This window comes from Physella acuta, unplaced genomic scaffold (genome assembly GCF_028476545.2).
Source record: "Physella acuta isolate Inbredline_101_S28 unplaced genomic scaffold, ASM2847654v3 ptg000941l, whole genome shotgun sequence".
Classification (NCBI taxonomy): Eukaryota; Metazoa; Mollusca; class Gastropoda; family Physidae; genus Physella; species Physella acuta.
This window is the reverse complement of record NW_026732458.1, coordinates 168,584-187,426: the sequence shown is the minus strand read 5'-3', so window position 1 is coordinate 187,426 and position 18,843 is coordinate 168,584. Positions and strand designations below refer to the sequence as shown.

Sequence of the window (18,843 nt, the reverse complement as noted above, 5' to 3'; positions counted from 1 at the left end):
ACAGTAGAGCTGACAGCCTACTTTTATTTCTAGTTGACAGTAGAGCTGACAGCCTACTTTTATTTCTAGTTGACAGTAGAGCTGACAGCCTACTTTTATTTCTAGTTGACAGTAGAGCTGACAGCCTACTTTTATTTCTAGTTGACAGTAGAGCTGACAGCCTACTTTTATTTCTAGTTGACAGTAGAGCTGACAGCCTACTTTTATTTCTAGTTGACAGTAGAGCTGACAGCCTACTTTTATTTCTACTTGACAGAATTCTGACAGCCTACTTTTATTTCTAGTTGACAGCAGAGCTGACAGCCTACTTTTATTTCTAGTTGACAGTAGAGCTGACAGCCTACTTTTATTTCTAGTTGACAGTAGAGCTGACAGCCTACTTTTATTTCTAGTTGACAGTAGAGCTGACAGCCTACTTTTATTTCTAGTTGACAGTAGAGCTGACAGCCTACTTTTATTTCTAGTTGACAGTATTCTGACAGCCTACTTTTATTTCTAGTTGACAGTTGAGCTGACAGCCTACTTTTATTTCTAGTTGACAGTAGAGCTGACAGCCTACTTTTATTTCTAGTTGACAGTTGAGCTGACAGCCTACTTTTTTTCCCTCTTTGGGAACATCCTGGACGTGCTGACGGCTGAGCTGGATGCTATTGGTTGGGACCCCCGTGCTGGGGGAGGACACAGCCACCACCCTCCTCAGAAAAGGTTCTTTATTCGCCTACTACGCCGCGAGAACCATCAAATGTAAGCCACTAGTGCTAGACTTTCTCAAGCATTCAACATTTTATTCAACATTGCATTTTTGGTCGTTTTTGTGTGGTTGCGTGTGGGTGTATGTGTGGGAGTGGCTGTGTGGGAAGGGGGGGGGGGGTAGGAAGGCTAGGTTTATATATATTGAGGTGTTCTGTAGGTTAAACTGTACTTGATACAGTTTTAATTCTTCATTTTGCGCTCCACATATTCGCTTTTACATATACTAGTATATGTAGTTCTAGTGGAATAGTATTCTTTGCTTATAACATGCACTTTTTCGTCGGTTTAATATTTGTTCAGTGGTCGAAGTCACCTTGCATATGAGTCAGTTTTTTTGTTTTCGTGGCGTGGGTTCCATTCCTTTGAGCTCTATGTTTTTTTCTTTTTTTTTTTTTACTTCGTAACTAAAAGCTTTTGAACATTTAAAGGGATGTGGGTTAGGTTAAGGCTTTAGCGTTTCCATAAAGGATTGCCTTTAAGGCGATCGGCTAGGGTTAGGGTTAGGGTTAGGGACGGTGTCACTTTCAGACTTTTTCTCCGGCGGACATTTTAATTTTTCGGGAGGATGGGGGTTGGGAGTGGTTGTACCACAACCCCCACCCCCTACCCCGGAAAAGATCCCTTAGAGAAACTCTGTTTAGGGAGGATTAGGCATTAGGTAAATATATACAGGATAGTACATCTACAACATTTTGGTAAATATATACAGGATAGTACATCTACAACATTTTGGTAAATATATACAGGATAGTACATCTACAACATTTTGGTAAATATATACAGGATAGTACATTTACAACATTTTGGTAAATATATACAGGATAGTACATCTACAACATTTTGGTGAATATATACAGGATAGTACATCTACAACATTTTGGTGAATATATACAGGATAGTACATCTACAACATTTGGGTAAATATATACAGGATAGTACATCTACAACATTTTGGTAAATATATACAGGATAGTACATCTACAACATTTGGGTAAATATAATTATACAGGATAGTACATCTACAACATTTTGGTAAATATATACAGGATAGTACATTTACAACATTTTGGTAAATATATACAGGATAGTACATCTACAACATTTGGGTAAATATATACAGGATAGTACATCTACAACATTTTGGTAAATATATACAGGATAGTACATCTACAACATTTTGGTAAATATATACAGGATAGTACATCTACAACATTTTGGTAAATATATACAGGATAGTACATCTACAACATTTGGGTAAATATATACAGGATAGTACATCTACAACATTTTGGTAAATATATACAGGATAGTACATCTACAACATTTGGGTAAATATATACAGGATAGTACATCTACAACATTTTGGTAAATATATACAGGATAGTACATCTACAACATTTGGGTAAATGTATACAGGATAGTACATCTACAACATTTTGGTAAATATATACAGGATAGTACATCTACAACATTTTGGTAAATATATACAGGATAGTACATCTACAACATTTGGGTAAATATATACAGGATAGTACATCTACAACATTTGGGTAAATATATACAGGATAGTACATCTACAACATTTTGGTAAATATATACAGGATAGTACATCTACAACATTTGGGTAAATATATACAGGATAGTACATCTACAACATTTTGGTAAATATATACAGGATAGTACATCTACAACATTTGGGTAAATATATACAGGATAGTACATCTACAACATTTTGGTGAATATATACAGGATAGTACATCTACAACATTTTGGTGAATATATACAGGATAGTACATCTACAACATTTTGGTGAATATATACAGGATAGTACATCTACAACATTTGGGTAAATATATACAGGATAGTACATCTACAACATTTTGGTGAATATATACATGCACGACACATCTACAACATTTGGGGAAAAATATGACATACGAATAATTCAAGTAATACTTTTGAAATGCTTCCTTAGATATTCGGTCTTTTATTAATGTAAACTACACATATGTTGTTTTTAAAACATTTAGATTCCCTAATCATCGCACTTATACTGGCATGTACACTGAGTTTCTTCACCATACTTCACATGATGTCATCCTTCAGGTTGGTACAAGGTTGCTTAAAGGTTTCTTTAGGAGTAACACGAGTAGGTTGAAATGTTTAACACGGGTTTGTGTTGAGATTTGTTACCTTGTTGCTTAAAACCACGCTGTTCCTAAGCGGGACTAAGATTTTGAATAAAGTGGTTCAGGACATAATTTGCTATCTGAAGTTTGGGCATGTTGAGCGAAGACCAAAACCTCAATCATGAAACAATCCCATCGTTGTAGTGCTAATTAAAAATTACTTTACTAGAGAAAAAATCACACCACAATATCACACCACAATATCACACCACAATATCACACCACAATATCACACCACAATATCACACCACAATATCACACCACAATATCACACCACAATTTCACACCACAATATCACACCACAATATCACACCACAATATCACACCACAATATCACATCACAATATCACATCACACCAGAATATCACATCACAATATCACATCACACCAGAATATCACATCACAATATCATACCACAATATCACATCACAATATCATACCACAATATAACATCACAATATCACACCACAATATCACATCACAATATCACATCACAATATCACATCACAATATCATACCACAATATCACATCACAATATCACATCACAATATCATACCACAATATCACATCACAATATCACATCACAATATCATACCACAATATCACACCACATCACAATATCACATCACAATATCACATCACAATATCACATCACAATATCATACCACAATATCATACCACAATATCACACCACAATATCACATCACAATATCACACCACATTATCACATCACAATATCACATCACATCACAATATCACACCACAATATCACACCACAATATCACACCACAATATCACACCACAATATCACACCACAATATCACATCACAATATCACACCACAATATCACATCAAATCACAATATCACATCACACCACAATATCACATCACATTATCACATCACAATATCACATCACAATATCACACCACAATATCACATCACAATATCACATCACAATATCACACCACAATATCACATCACAATATCACATCACAATATCACATCACAATATCACACCACAATATTACATCACAATATCACACCACAATATCACACCACAATATCACACCACAATATCACACCACAATATCACACCACAATATCACACCACAATATCACATCACAATATCACATCACACCAGAATATCACATCACAATATCATACCACAATATCACATCACAATATCACATCACAATATCATACCACAATATCACATCACAATATCACACCACATTATCACATCACAATATCACATCACAATATCACACCACAATATCACATCACAATATCACATCACAATATCATACCACATTATCACATCACAATATCACATCACAATATCACACCACAATATCACACCACAATATCACACCACAATATCACATCACATTATCACACCACAATATCACATCACAATATCATGTCACAATATCACACCGGAAATATCACATAACAATATCACATCACAATATCACATCACAATATCACATCACAATATCATACCACAATATCACATCACAATATCACATCACAATATCACATCACAATATCACATCACAATATCACATCACAATATCACATCACAATATCACATCACAATATCACATCACAATATCACATCACAATATCACATCACAATATCACATCACAATATCACATCACATCACAATATCACATCACATTATCACATCACAATATCACATCACAATATCACATCACATCACAATATCACATCACAATATCACATCACAATATCACATCACAATATCATACCACAATATCACATCACAATATCACATCACACCACAATATAACACCACAATATCACATCACAATATCATGTCACAATATCACACCGGAAATATCACATCGCAATATCACATCACAATATCACATCACAATATCACATCACAATATCATACCACAATATCACATCACAATATCACATCACACCACAATATAACACCACAATATCACATCAAATCACAATATCACATCACAATATCACATCACAATTTCTCACCTTTCTCTTGTCAACACCCAGCTACAGCCTTCCTATCGCTGGAAAACTACACAGACTATCGGTTGTGTGTGTGTGGGGGGGGGGGGGGCGGGGGGGGGAGTGCTACTCTCACCGTTCACACAGTTTAGAAATGAGATGGAATACAATTTTGTTTGACTTTAATCTTTAACCATTGTTTTTACTCTTAATTAACTGAGTACACATGTTTGTTTACAATTATGATTGAAATGGATTTAACCTGTGATTTGTATGACTTGTTAGGACAAATCTTTACGCACTGTACCGAGGGGACTTCTCAACTATTCCAGCTCCTGAACAAATGGGAGCAGTCTCTCTTTGTGTGAGTCTATTTGTCAAGCCTTGTACTTATTGTTACGTTATGTCTTAGTGGTTATTTTTACGTCCCTTGTGTTTATCCATCTTGGTGATGCCCCTTTAGTTTAAAGTCTGGTCCTTGAGATCATTTGTCCTGAGATCATTTGTCCTGAGATCATTTGTCCTGAGATCATTTGTCCTAAGATCATTTGTCCTGAGATCATTTGTCCTGTCACCACGAGAAAGTAAAAAGCAATGTTTGTGTATGTGTGTGTGTGTCTGTGTGTGTCTGTCTGGCTTTTATGCATTACTACACCTTTCATCAGACCGCCATGAAACATTGGGAAGTTGTTGAGAATACTCCTGGGGAGGTTTATGCGAAAAAAATATTTTAATTTCGCAGGGGTGGCGCCCCGGCAGGATGCAATTTGGAGCACCGGGTTGTTTGAAACAGTGCGACAGACTATGGATAAGATAGGGCGTTTAGTCGTTTACCAAATTAAATCAGGCGCGTTCGCTGACGCCATAAAGGGTGCAATCTGGCGCCCCGGGCTATCCTGGTAGCGCTATGGCGCATACGTCCGTTTTAAAGAGTGTGATAGAATATGGATAAGAAGTAGTATTATAGTCGTTATTATAGTCGTTATTATAGTCTTTATTATAGTCTTTATTATAGTCGTTATTATAGTCGTTATTATAGTCTTTATTATAGTCGTTATTATAGTCGTTATTATAGTCTTTATTATAGTCGTTATTATAGTCGTTATTATAGTCGTTCACTAAACTGAATCCGACCGCGCCCCGGCAGGGTGCGATTTGCCCCGGGCTATCCTGGGACATTCTTTTTAACCCCGCGGCAACGCGCGTAGACGGGAACGCTAGTTTGCAATACACGTTAGTAATTTAAAAGATATACGTCACCGTAGTGGCTTCACATGGATTGGCGTTTGTGCCCAAATAACTGCAGTAGGACATTTGGTAAGGGATATGAATAGCGACACGGCCACTCTCACACAATCTCTAGCCGTGCCAACACATTTTCGTATAGACATCTACGTCACCCCCCCGTCACCCCCCCCCCCCCCTTTAAAAAAGATTTCTTCTTTTCATTTTGTGAATGAGAATTATTTTTACAGCAATTTCCTTTTTCGGGTTTTTCAAAAAAGCCATACATGTCAAAAAACAAAACAAAAAAAAATTCATGTCAAAACAACTGGTTATTTAACACCGACTGCTCATCTTAATGAGAAAGATGGCGAAGAGGTAATCAACAGTGGTTAGCAATATACCATTATCAATCAAACAAAGGTTTAACAATGTCCAATGAACGCTAAGTTTTTTCTTTTTCTTCGTTTTATGAAGTGAGAGATGTTGAAAGAAATCTAGTCAATGATGACAGAATGAAAGCTACAAGCTATTCATATAATATAAGTTCGTACATTATTCTAATTTTGGAACAGTATTCCATTTTTTTTTTGGAGTTGCTTTGTCCAACCAAGAACAAACCACAAGACAGCAGTTATCGAGGTTATCGAGCATTATTGGGTGGGTTCGAACTCGGGACTTTTCGGTTCATCAACAATGAGCTTATCCGACCCGACCACACCAACCTCCTGGTTAGTTGCAGTTCCCAGCTATCGCGTCTCATCTGCCCGAGAGTTGACATTTACTATCTTGATTTGGGCATCTGTGGTGTCTTGCTGGCTTGTCTGAAGCTGTGGTGTCTTGCTGGCTTGTCTAAAGCTGTGGTGTCTTGCTGGCTTGTCTAAAGCTGTGGTGTCTTGTCTGAAGCTGTGGTGTCTTGCTGGCTTGTCTGAAGCTGTGGTGTCTTGTCTGAAGCTGTGGTGTCTTGCTGGCTTGTCTGAAGCTGTGGTGTCTTGCTGGCTTGTCTGAAGCTGTGGTGTCTTGTCTGAAGCTGTGGTGTCTTGCTGGCTTGTCTGAAGCTGTGGTGTCTGGTCTGAAGCTGTGGTGTCTTGTCTGAAGCTGTGGTGTCTTGTCTGAAGCTGTGGTGTCTTGTCTGAAGCTGTGGTGTCTTGCTGGCTTGTCTGAAGCTGTGGTGTCTTGTCTGAAGCTGTGGTGTCTTGCTGGCTTGTCTGAAGCTGTGGTGTCTTGCTGGCTTGTCTGAAGCTGTGGTGTCTTGCTGGCTTGTCTGAAGCTGTGGTGTCTTGTCTGAAGCTGTGGTGTCTTGCTGGCTTGTCTGAAGCTGTGGTGTCTTGCTGGCTTGTCTGAAGCTGTGGTGTCTTGCTGGCTTGTCTGAAGCTGTGGTGTCTTGCTGGCTTGTCTGAAGCTGTGGTGTCTTGCTGGCTTGTCTGAAGCTGTGGTGTCTTGCTGGCTTGTCTGAAGCTGTGGTGTCTTGTCTGAAGCTGTGGTGTCTTGTCTGAAGCTGTGGTGTCTTGCTGGCTTGTCTGAAGCTGTGGTGTCTTGTCTGAAGCTGTGGTGTCTTGTCTGAAGCTGTGGTGTCTTGCTGGCTTGTCTGAAGCTGTGGTGTCTTGTCTGAAGCTGTGGTGTCTTGTCTGAAGCTGTGGTGTCTTGCTGGCTTGTCTGAAGCTGTGGTGTCTTGTCTGAAGCTGTGGTGTCTTGCTGGCTTGTCTGAAGCTAGGTGTCTTGTCTGAAGCTGTGGTGTCTTGTCTGAAGCTGTGGTGTCTTGTCTGAAGCTGTGGTGTCTTGTCTGAAGCTGTGGTGTCTTGCTGGCTTGTCTGAAGCTGTGGTGTCTTGCTGGCTTGTCTGAAGCTGTGGTGTCTTGCTGGCTTGTCTGAAGCTGTGGTGTCTTGCTGGCTTGTCTGAAGCTGTGGTGTCTTGCTGGCTTGTCTGAAGCTGTGGTGTCTTGCTGGCTTGTCTGAAGCTGTGGTGTCTTGTCTGAAGCTGTGGTGTCTTGTCTGAAGCTGTGGTGTCTTGCTGGCTTGTCTGAAGCTGTGGTGTCTTGTCTGAAGCTGTGGTGTCTTGCTGGCTTTTCTGAAGCTGTGGTGTCTTGCTGGCTTGTCTGAAGCTGTGGTGTCTTGTCTGAAGCTGTGGTGTCTTGCTGGCTTGTCTGAAGCTGTGGTGTCTTGTCTGAAGCTGTGGTGTCTGGTCTGAAGCTGTGGTATCTTGTCTGAAGCTGTGGTGTCTTGCTGGCTTGTCTGAAGCTGTGGTGTCTTGTCTGAAGCTGTGGTGTCTTGCTGGCTTGTCTGAAACTGTGGTGTCTTGTCTGAAGCTGTGGTGTCTTGTCTGAAGCTGTGGTGTCTTGTCTGAAGCTGTGGTGTCTTGTCTGAAGCTGTGGTGTCTTGTCTGAAGCTGTGGTGTCTTGCTGGCTTGTCTGAAGCTAGGTGTCTTGTCTGAAGCTGTGGTGTCTTGTCTGAAGCTGTGGTGTCTTGTCTGAAGCTGTGGTGTCTTGTCTGAAGCTGTGGTGTCTTGCTGGCTTGTCTGAAGCTGTGGTGTCTTGTCTGAAGCTGTGGTGTCTTGCTGGCTTGTCTGAAGCTGTGGTGTCTTGCTGACTTGTCTGAAGCTGTGGTGTCTTGCTGGCTTGTCTGAAGCTGTGGTGTCTTGTCTGAAGCTGTGGTGTCTTGTCTGAAGCTGTGGTGTCTTGCTGGCTTGTCTGAAGCTGTGGTGTCTTGTCTGAAGCTGTGGTGTCTTGCTGGCTTGTCTGAAGCTAGGTGTCTTGTCTGAAGCTGTGGTGTCTTGCTGGCTTGTCTGAAGCTAGGTGTCTTGTCTGAAGCTGTGGTGTCTTGTCTGAAGCTGTGGTGTCTTGTCTGAAGCTGTGGTGTCTTGTCTGAAGCTGTGGTGTCTTGCTGGCTTGTCTGAAGCTGTGGTGTCTTGTCTGAAGCTGTGGTGTCTTGCTGGCTTGTCTGAAGCTGTGGTGTCTTGCTGACTTGTCTGAAGCTGTGGTGTCTTGCTGGCTTGTCTGAAGCTGTGGTGTCTTGTCTGAAGCTGTGGTGTCTTGTCTGAAGCTGTGGTGTCTTGCTGGCTTGTCTGAAGCTGTGGTGTCTTGTCTGAAGCTGTGGTGTCTTGCTGGCTTGTCTGAAGCTAGGTGTCTTGTCTGAAGCTGTGGTGTCTTGTCTGAAGCTGTGGTGTCTTGTCTGAAGCTGTGGTGTCTTGTCTGAAGCTGTGGTGTCTTGCTGGCTTGTCTGAAGCTGTGGTGTCTTGTCTGAAGCTGTGGTGTCTTGCTGGCTTGTCTGAAGCTGTGGTGTCTTGCTGACTTGTCTGAAGCTGTGGTGTCTTGCTGGCTTGTCTGAAGCTGTGGTGTCTTGTCTGAAGCTGTGGTGTCTTGTCTGAAGCTGTGGTGTCTTGCTGGCTTGTCTGAAGCTGTGGTGTCTTGTCTGAAGCTGTGGTGTCTTGCTGGCTTGTCTGAAGCTGTGGTGTCTTGCTGGCTTGTCTGAAGCTGTGGTGTCTTGCTGGCTTGTCTGAAGCTGTGGTGTCTTGCTGGCTTGTCTGAAGCTGTGGTGTCTTGTCTGAAGCTGTGGTGTCTTGCTGGCTTTTCTGAAGCTGTGGTGTCTTGCTGGCTTGTCTGAAGCTGTGGTGTCTTGTCTGAAGCTGTGGTGTCTTGCTGGCTTTTCTGAAGCTGTGGTGTCTTGCTGGCTTGTCTGAAGCTGTGGTGTCTTGTCTGAAGCTGTGGTGTCTTGCTGGCTTGTCTGAAGCTGTGGTGTCTTGTCTGAAGCTGTGGTGTCTGGTCTGAAGCTGTGGTGTCTTGTCTGAAGCTGTGGTGTCTTGTCTGAAGCTGTGGTGTCTTGCTGGCTTGTCTGAAACTGTGGTGTCTTGTCTGAAGCTGTGGTGTCTTGCTGGCTTGTCTGAAGCTGTGGTGTCTTGTCTGAAGCTGTGGTGTCTTGCTGGCTTGTCTGAAACTGTGGTGTCTTGTCTGAAGCTGTGGTGTCTTGTCTGAAGCTGTGGTGTCTTGTCTGAAGCTGTGGTGTCTTGTCTGAAGCTGTGGTGTCTTGTCTGAAGCTGTGGTGTCTTGCTGGCTTGTCTGAAGCTGTGGTGTCTTGTCTGAAGCTGTGGTGTCTTGTCTGAAGCTGTGGTGTCTTGTCTGAAGCTGTGGTGTCTTGTCTGAAGCTGTGGTGTCTTGCTGGCTTGTCTGAAGCTGTGGTGTCTTGCTGGCTTGTCTGAAGCTGTGGTGTCTTGCCTGAAGCTGTGGTGTCTTACTGGCTTGTCTGAAGCTGTGGTGTCTTGTCTGAAGCTGTGGTGTCTTGTCTGAAGCTGTAGTGTCTTGTCTGAAGCTGTGGTGTCTTGTCTGAAGCTGTGGTGTCTTGCTGGCTTGTCTGAAGCTGTAGTGTCTTGTCTGAAGCTGTGGTGTCTTACTGGCTTGTCTGAAGCTGTGGTGTCTTGTCTGAAGCTGTGGTGTCTTGTCTGAAGCTGTGGTGTCTTGTCTGAAGCTGTGGTGTCTTGTCTGAAGCTGTGGTGTCTTGCTGGCTTGTCTGAAGCTGTGGTGTCTTGCTGGCTTGTCTGAAGCTGTGGTGTCTTGCTGGCTTGTCTGAAGCTGTGGTGTCTTGCTGGCTTGTCTGAAGCTGTGGTGTCTTGTCTGAAGCTGTGGTGTCTTGCTGGCTTTTCTGAAGCTGTGGTGTCTTGCTGGCTTGTCTGAAGCTGTGGTGTCTTGTCTGAAGCTGTGGTGTCTTGCTGGCTTTTCTGAAGCTGTGGTGTCTTGCTGGCTTGTCTGAAGCTGTGGTGTCTTGTCTGAAGCTGTGGTGTCTTGCTGGCTTGTCTGAAGCTGTGGTGTCTTGTCTGAAGCTGTGGTGTCTGGTCTGAAGCTGTGGTGTCTTGTCTGAAGCTGTGGTGTCTTGTCTGAAGCTGTGGTGTCTTGCTGGCTTGTCTGAAACTGTGGTGTCTTGTCTGAAGCTGTGGTGTCTTGCTGGCTTGTCTGAAGCTGTGGTGTCTTGTCTGAAGCTGTGGTGTCTTGCTGGCTTGTCTGAAACTGTGGTGTCTTGTCTGAAGCTGTGGTGTCTTGTCTGAAGCTGTGGTGTCTTGTCTGAAGCTGTGGTGTCTTGTCTGAAGCTGTGGTGTCTTGTCTGAAGCTGTGGTGTCTTGCTGGCTTGTCTGAAGCTGTGGTGTCTTGTCTGAAGCTGTGGTGTCTTGTCTGAAGCTGTGGTGTCTTGTCTGAAGCTGTGGTGTCTTGTCTGAAGCTGTGGTGTCTTGCTGGCTTGTCTGAAGCTGTGGTGTCTTGCTGGCTTGTCTGAAGCTGTGGTGTCTTGCCTGAAGCTGTGGTGTCTTACTGGCTTGTCTGAAGCTGTGGTGTCTTGTCTGAAGCTGTGGTGTCTTGTCTGAAGCTGTAGTGTCTTGTCTGAAGCTGTGGTGTCTTGTCTGAAGCTGTGGTGTCTTGCTGGCTTGTCTGAAGCTGTAGTGTCTTGTCTGAAGCTGTGGTGTCTTACTGGCTTGTCTGAAGCTGTGGTGTCTTGTCTGAAGCTGTGGTGTCTTGTCTGAAGCTGTGGTGTCTTGTCTGAAGCTGTGGTGTCTTGTCTGAAGCTGTGGTGTCTTGCTGGCTTGTCTGAAGCTGTGGTGTCTTGCTGGCTTGTCTGAAGCTGTGGTGTCTTGTCTGAAGCTGTGGTGTCTTGTCTGACTCAGGTTCTCCCATTTGGCCAGCAGATCCTGACTCAGAGCCAACGCAGGCAACACTTTTTCTTTGGATGAGTTCAGCTTTTGTTTCGCACCTGCTATCTTGACATCAAAGTCTTCAACTATTATAAAAGTCTCATTAGTTTCTTTGAAAAGATTAGTAACTTAATTCTGGATTAGAGTTGCCTTCTGCTCAGCTGCCCTTGACCTAGTTCTCCATTCTGTTGACTTGTTTCCTACAGTGCGTGTCTGGTTGACTAGGTGTTTTACAAGTTGGACAGTAGCTATATCTTTCATGTTAGTGGCGGCACCAAGATTTGCTTGTAATGTGATCAAGGACTGAGATGATGAAATTATAGCTCTGGGTTAGATTTGATATCCTACTTGGTATGCTAATGTAGTCCACTTTGTAGCTAGCAAGTTCCCTCAACTTATCTCTTAGCTTTATCACTGTATTTTTATGTTATGGGTTTTTACAAGCTTTTATTTAACTCCCTTCCTCTGTCTGTCGTCAGTCGTCAGTCTGTCTAGATCGAAACGCCCGAGCGAAATTGCAGGCACTTCTAACTGACAGATACGGTTCGTATTTGAAGACAATGCAACATGACATTAAATTTGACGTAATTTGCCTGATTAATTTTTTATGAATTAATTAAATTTTTTTCCAAAGTCTCATCTAACTATTCCGCACTTTTAGACACGCGTCATCACGTTCCATAGGCGTCATCACGTTCCATAGGCGTCATCACGTTCAATAGGTGTGCAATGCTTTTTAGTCATGTACCACTATTATTAATAAAATATGTATAGTAGGCTATTCAATTTTTAAAAATTAAAAAACGTTTTAATAACAAGCTTTTATGCAAAAATGAACTAAAACGGAGAACATAAATTATAGACTACTATTTAAATAACTATAAAGAAAAGCATGGGTCTCTTCCTAAATATTAGTAAAGGTATCCAATAGATACTAAAGTGACCAAATCTTTTCTTTATAGTTATTTAAATAGTAGTCTATAATTTATTTTCTCCTATTTAGTGTATTATTACATAAAAGCTTGTTATTAAAAAATTTTCTAGTGTCCATTTTACACATAGACATGTAATTAAAAACTATATATTTCCCGAAACCCGTGAAGCGTCGGGTATGAGTCTCCCCTTATTTTGAGTAACAAGCGATGTAACACATATCTTAGTCGGGTTTGTGTAGTTCTTTTTGTCAACTCTATGTAATCTCTCTCCTATATGATATAACATAGATTGTTCATTTAGGTACGTACGTTGTAATATTTCCCCCTTACTGATACTACGTACATTTACATTGTTCTTTTCAGACTGGTAGCATGAAATTTGCTGGATACCAGGTTGCGTATTTTGTTTGGGGTAAGTTCTATCCTTGTTTCTATAGTATATTCTGTGTTCGTGATAATTTCTGTGTCTGCGGTAGGCTATATTCCTGTGTTTGTGGTATGTTCTGTATCTCTACCGTAACCATGGTCGACACTGCTACAGTCAAATCCACATCCACAGCAATAGTTTGAATAGTATCTGCAAGCGGTCGATCTAATTTAAACACTTTATTATGTAATTTATATAGGGCGGTGGTCAGTCTAGGTCAGTGTTTGGTTATTTTAAACTTATACGGAATTATTGAGATGGCTATGGTTTTCCCTTTGGTGAAAGAGTAAATTGCGCACTTCGGCAAGAAAAATTAATGATAAACTTGCCTGCATGTTCACAATCCAATTCAGGACAGCTTTTATATTCACTTTGTTTTTATATAGTAAGTGAAAGAAATAATTTCATTTCCTTTTGTTTAGTGACTATAATTGTTCAATTGTGAAATCATCATTCTCTTGGACTCATTGTAGAATATTGTCACAGACTGTTACAAACATCTAGAGGCTACCGCATGTGTTCACCGTACTTGTTTAGGGCGACTCCTCGAAGTTTAGTCCCTCGTGCTCTAGCTAGTGATCTTTCATAAGTTTAGTTTGGCTTACCAACATTTTTTTTTAGGATTCCAAGCTTGTCTAAAGCATGGATGATGATGTTGTCTAAAGCTTCTCTGGTGTTGTTGTCTTAAGCCTGTCGGGTGATGTTGTCTAAATCCTGTCTGTTGATGTTGTCTAAAGCATGGATGGTTGTTAATGTTGTCTAAAGCCTTATGTTGATGTTGTATAAAGCCAGGATGGTGATGTTATTTGTTGCACGATTTTTCCGCTTTGCGCGTTTGTATTTTATTTGTTCATGAGGTTTTGACCGTTTGTTATCTCCGTAGTTTTTTGTTGGTCATTTTCTAAGACCACGTTCAATTTGCAACGCTGGCAACCCTTTACGAAAGTAGGTTTGTCACGAGGATTTTTTATAACGAAAATGTGTCGACACGGAGAGAGTGTGTACGAGAGTAGCCTCCCCTTGAATGTGGTGTGCTAGCGGGACTAAGTGTGTGAACGAGGCAGTGTGTGAAGCTATGTGGTGTGGTGTCAACATCGTGTACCTGCTCATCAGTTGTTCTTCTTGTCGTGTGTTCTTGTGATTGATGATAATTATACACCCATGATACAGATTCTCGTTGTGGATTGTGTTTATTTATAATTGTTACACCTGGCCCAAAACGAGCCAAAAATACATAAGAAGCCGATTGTAACAAGGTTGTATTAGTTTGTGTTACTCTCCACGTCTCAATACTATAGAGAACACATTTCAAGTTGATGTCCGTGTTATTGAGGTCCAAATTGTGCAGTGTGTGTTGAATACATACCTGGCCTTGCTGATGTGACTTTTGATGTCCTCATCTGCTCCCCCGTCCTTGCTTACTACACTTTCTGTATATTTGAAGCGTCCGAAATGTCTTTACTCGCATGTTTAGTGCGAGCTCCTGTATGCTCGTCTCTGTTTTCTTTTAGTTTATCTTAAGCCTGTCTTTAGCGCTTCTTCTTACAGTTTGCTTTGGTTGGACATCGCATGCTGTTGTCGATTTGATAGGAGAACGATGTTCAAAAAATAAATGTCCTCGAACTTTTTGGTAAGGATCCACTGAATTCCTGAGCTTGCTTTTAACATAATTCAATCGATGACTATGAAAGTAAATCATTGTTGAAAACAGACAGCCTTGCTACACTTTGATTTGTACTGATAAACCTGCTGTTTTTGGATCATCTGGAAGTTGGAGTTTTCGTTTAGCTGTTGGATGATCTACCCCCCCCCCCCCCCCTCAGCGGTTCAAAAATATTTTCAAAAACTCAACGTCACTGTCGACAGATCTACTTTTTTGTTCCTAGAAACTTAGTAAAAATTCATTGAATTCTTTTCAGCGTTTGTCGTCAACTTTGCTATCATAGCAATTGTTTGTTTTGCTGTTGGAGCACTTGTGAACCTGTTCATGTTTAACATCACTGACTTCCTCAAGGAGAAAGTTCTACAGTTTTGGTACGACTTTTTTTTTCTTACTTACAACCCAATCGATCTTTGAAGACATTTTATTTTGAAGTAAGGGGACACAGCGGTTTTGATATTGTTTACCAATCCGTACATTCTCGTTGGGACAGAAATGTCCAAACCAATCACACATCCATAATACCAGAAGGGTTAGGGTTAGGGTTAGGGTTTATACAGGGACATCTGGCCTGACAGGGACATCTGGCCTGACAGGGACAGGGACATCTGGCCTGACAGGGACAGGGACATCTGGCCTGACAGGGACATCTGGCCTGACAGGGACATCTGGCCTGACAGGGACATCTGGCCTGACAGGGACATCTGGCCTGACAGGGACAGGGACATCTGGCCTGACAGGGACATCTGGCCTGACAGGGACATCTGGCCTGACAGGGACATCTGGCCTGACAGGGACAGGGACATCTGGCCTGACAGGGACAGGGACATCTGGCCTGACAGGGACAGGGACATCTGGCCTGACAGGGACAGGGACATCTGGCCTGACAGGGACAGGGACATCTGGCCTGACAGGGACAGGGACATCTGGCCTGACAGGGACAGGGACATCTGGCCTGACAGGGACATCTGGCCTGACAGGGACAGGGACATCTGGCCTGACAGGGACAGGGACATCTGGCCTGACAGGGACATCTGGCCTGACAGGGACATCTGGCCTGACAGGGACAGGGACATCTGGCCTGACAGGGACAGGGACATCTGGCCTGACAGGGACAGGGACATCTGGCATGACAGGGACATCTGGCCTGACAGGGACAGGGACATCTGGCCTGACAGGGACAGGGACATCTGGCCTGACAGGGACAGGGACATCTGGCATGACAGGGACAGGGACATCTGGCCTGACAGGGACATCTGGCCTGACAGGGACAGGGACATCTGGCCTGACAGGGACAGGGACATCTGGCCTGACAGGGACATCTGGCCTGACAGGGACAGGGACATCTGGCCTGACAGGGACATCTGGCCTGACAGGGACAGGGACATCTGGCCTGACAGGGACAGGGACATCTGGCCTGACAGGGACATCTGGCCTGACAGGGACAGGGACATCTAGCCTGACAGGGACAGGGACATCTGGCCTGACAGGGACATCTGGCCTGACAGGGACAGGGACATCTGGCCTGACAGGGACAGGGACATCTGGCCTGACAGGGACAGGGACATCTGGCCTGACAGGGACATCTGGCCTGACAGGGACATCTGGCCTGACAGGGACATCTGGCCTGACAGGGACATCTGGCCTGACAGGGACATCTGGCCTGACAGGGACATCTGGCCTGACAGGGACATCTGGCCTGACAGGGACAGGGACATCTGGCCTGACAGGGACATCTGGCCTGACAGGGACATCTGGCCTGACAGGGACATCTGGCCTGACAGGGACATCTGGCCTGACAGGGACAGGGACATCTGGCCTGACAGGGACAGGGACATCTGGCCTGACAGGGACATCTGGCCTGACAGGGACATCTGGCCTGACAGGGACATCTGGCCTGACAGGGACATCTGGCCTGACAGGGACATCTGGCCGACAGGGACAGTGAAATTATGCACATCCCTCCAACGTATCTGCAACATTCTACCTCCAACATGTTTCCAGAGTAAGTACATTTAATTAGATTCCCCGCTATGGTAGACTGACACCATTCTACACCAAGGGAGACTGACACCATTCTACACCAAGGTAGACTGACACCATTCTACACCAAGGTAGACTGACACCATTCTACACCAAGATAGACTGACTCCATTCTACACCAAGGTAGACTGACACCATTCTACACCAAGGGAGACTGACACCATTCTACATCAAGGGAGACTGACACCATTCTACACCAAGGTAGACTGACACCATTCTACACCAAGGTAGACTGACACCATTCTACACCAAGGGAGACTGACACCATTCTACACCAAGGGAGACTGACACCATTCTACACCAAGGGATACTGACACCATTCTACACCAAGGGAGACTGACACCATTCTACACCAAGGGAGACTGACACCATTCTACACCAAGGGAGACTGACACCATTCTACACCAAGGTAGACTGACACCATTCTACACCAAGGTAGACTGACACCATTCTACACCAAGGTAGACTGACACCATTCTACACCAAGGGAGACTGACACCATTCTACACCAAGGTAGACTGACACCATTCTACACCAAGGGAGACTGACACCATTCTACACCAAGGGAGACTGACACCATTCTACACCAAAGTAGACTGACACCATTCTACACCAAGGGAGACTGACACCATTCTACACCAAGGTAGACTGACACCATTCTACACCAAGGTAGACTGACACCATTCTACACCAAGGTAGACTGACACCATTCTACACCAAGGGAGACTGACACCATTCTACACCATGGTAGACTGACACCATTCTACACCATGGTAGACTGACACCATTCTACACCATGGTAGACTGACATCATTCTACACCATGGTAGACTGACAGTTCCACAAGATACATAATATTACATAGTTATATTCATTCATAAATTTTCAACCTACAACCAAAAGTGGTGTGTACAATTGTTTTTAATATGGATGTGGCTTGCGACTCTTTGTGTAGTAATGATTGAGAGAAACACTAGTCGTTATACACGAGGCCATGATGTGTTATACACGAGGCCATGATGTGTTATACACGAGGCCATGTTGTGTTATACACGAGGCCATGATGTGTTATACACGAGGCCATGATGTGTTATACACGAGGCCATGATGTGTTATACACGAGGCCATGATGTGTTATACACGAGGCCATGTTGTGTTATACACGAGGCCATGATGAGTTATACACGAGGCCATGATGTGTTATACACGAGGCCATGATGTGTTATACACGAGGCCATGATGTGTTATACACGAGGCCATGATGTGTTATACACGAGGCCATGATGTAACCACCGACATGAGGTTAGGCTCATACAGTCAAATATATTATGTTGCGTCTATTCAAACATCTGTTCAAATATTTGCTTAACTAAAATATATATATATCTAGTCCTTAACTTATGTAAATGTCTAATTAATACGTAGACAGGCCTTGACTAATGTAAATATCCAATTAATAGGTAGGCAGGCCTTGACTAATGTAAATATCCAATTAATAGGTAGGCAGGCCTTGACTAATGTAAATATCTAATTAATAGGTAGGCAGGCCTTGACTAATGTAAATATCCAATTAAAAGGTAGGCAGGCCTTGACTAATGTAAATATCTAATTAATAGGTAGGCAGGCCTTGACTAATGTAAATATCCAATTAATAGGTAGGCAGGCCTTGACTAATGTAAATATCTAATTAATACGTAGACAGGCCTTGACTAATGTAAATATCCAATTAAAAGGTAGGCAGGCCTTGACTAATGTAAATATCCAATTAATAGGTAGGCAGGCCTTGACTAATGTAAATATCCAATTAATAGGTAGGCAGGCCTTGACTAATGTAAATATCTAATTAATAGGTAGGCAGGCCTTGACTAATGTAAATATCCAATTAAAAGGTAGGCAGGCCTTGACTAATGTAAATATCCAATTAATAGGTAGGCAGGCCTTGAC

General features: G+C 42.8%; 1 protein-coding gene across 9 annotated transcripts in view; it reads left to right on the top strand.

Annotated features, from left to right (window-relative positions):
• LOC131953702 (receptor for retinol uptake STRA6) overlaps positions 1–18,843 on the top strand; it is a 61,281-nt gene that overhangs the window by 26,560 nt on the left and 15,878 nt on the right. For 6 of the 9 annotated variants that reach the window (XR_009388669.1, XR_009388668.1, XR_009388664.1 and 3 more), the window contains 5 exons: positions 572–744; positions 2,784–2,859; positions 5,230–5,308; positions 13,134–13,182; positions 15,117–15,193. Coding sequence is in view for 2 of the 9 variants with exons in the window: in XM_059317025.1 (XP_059173008.1) it covers positions 645–744; positions 2,784–2,859; positions 5,230–5,308; positions 13,134–13,182; positions 15,117–15,231 (419 nt within the window). In the remaining 7 variants the exon portion in view is untranslated. Of the gene's footprint in view, positions 1–571; positions 745–2,783; positions 2,860–5,229; positions 5,309–13,133; positions 13,183–15,116; positions 15,232–18,843 lie in introns of those variants that run through there. The other 3 variants (XR_009388663.1, XM_059317025.1, XM_059317024.1) reach the window with 1 other exon arrangement.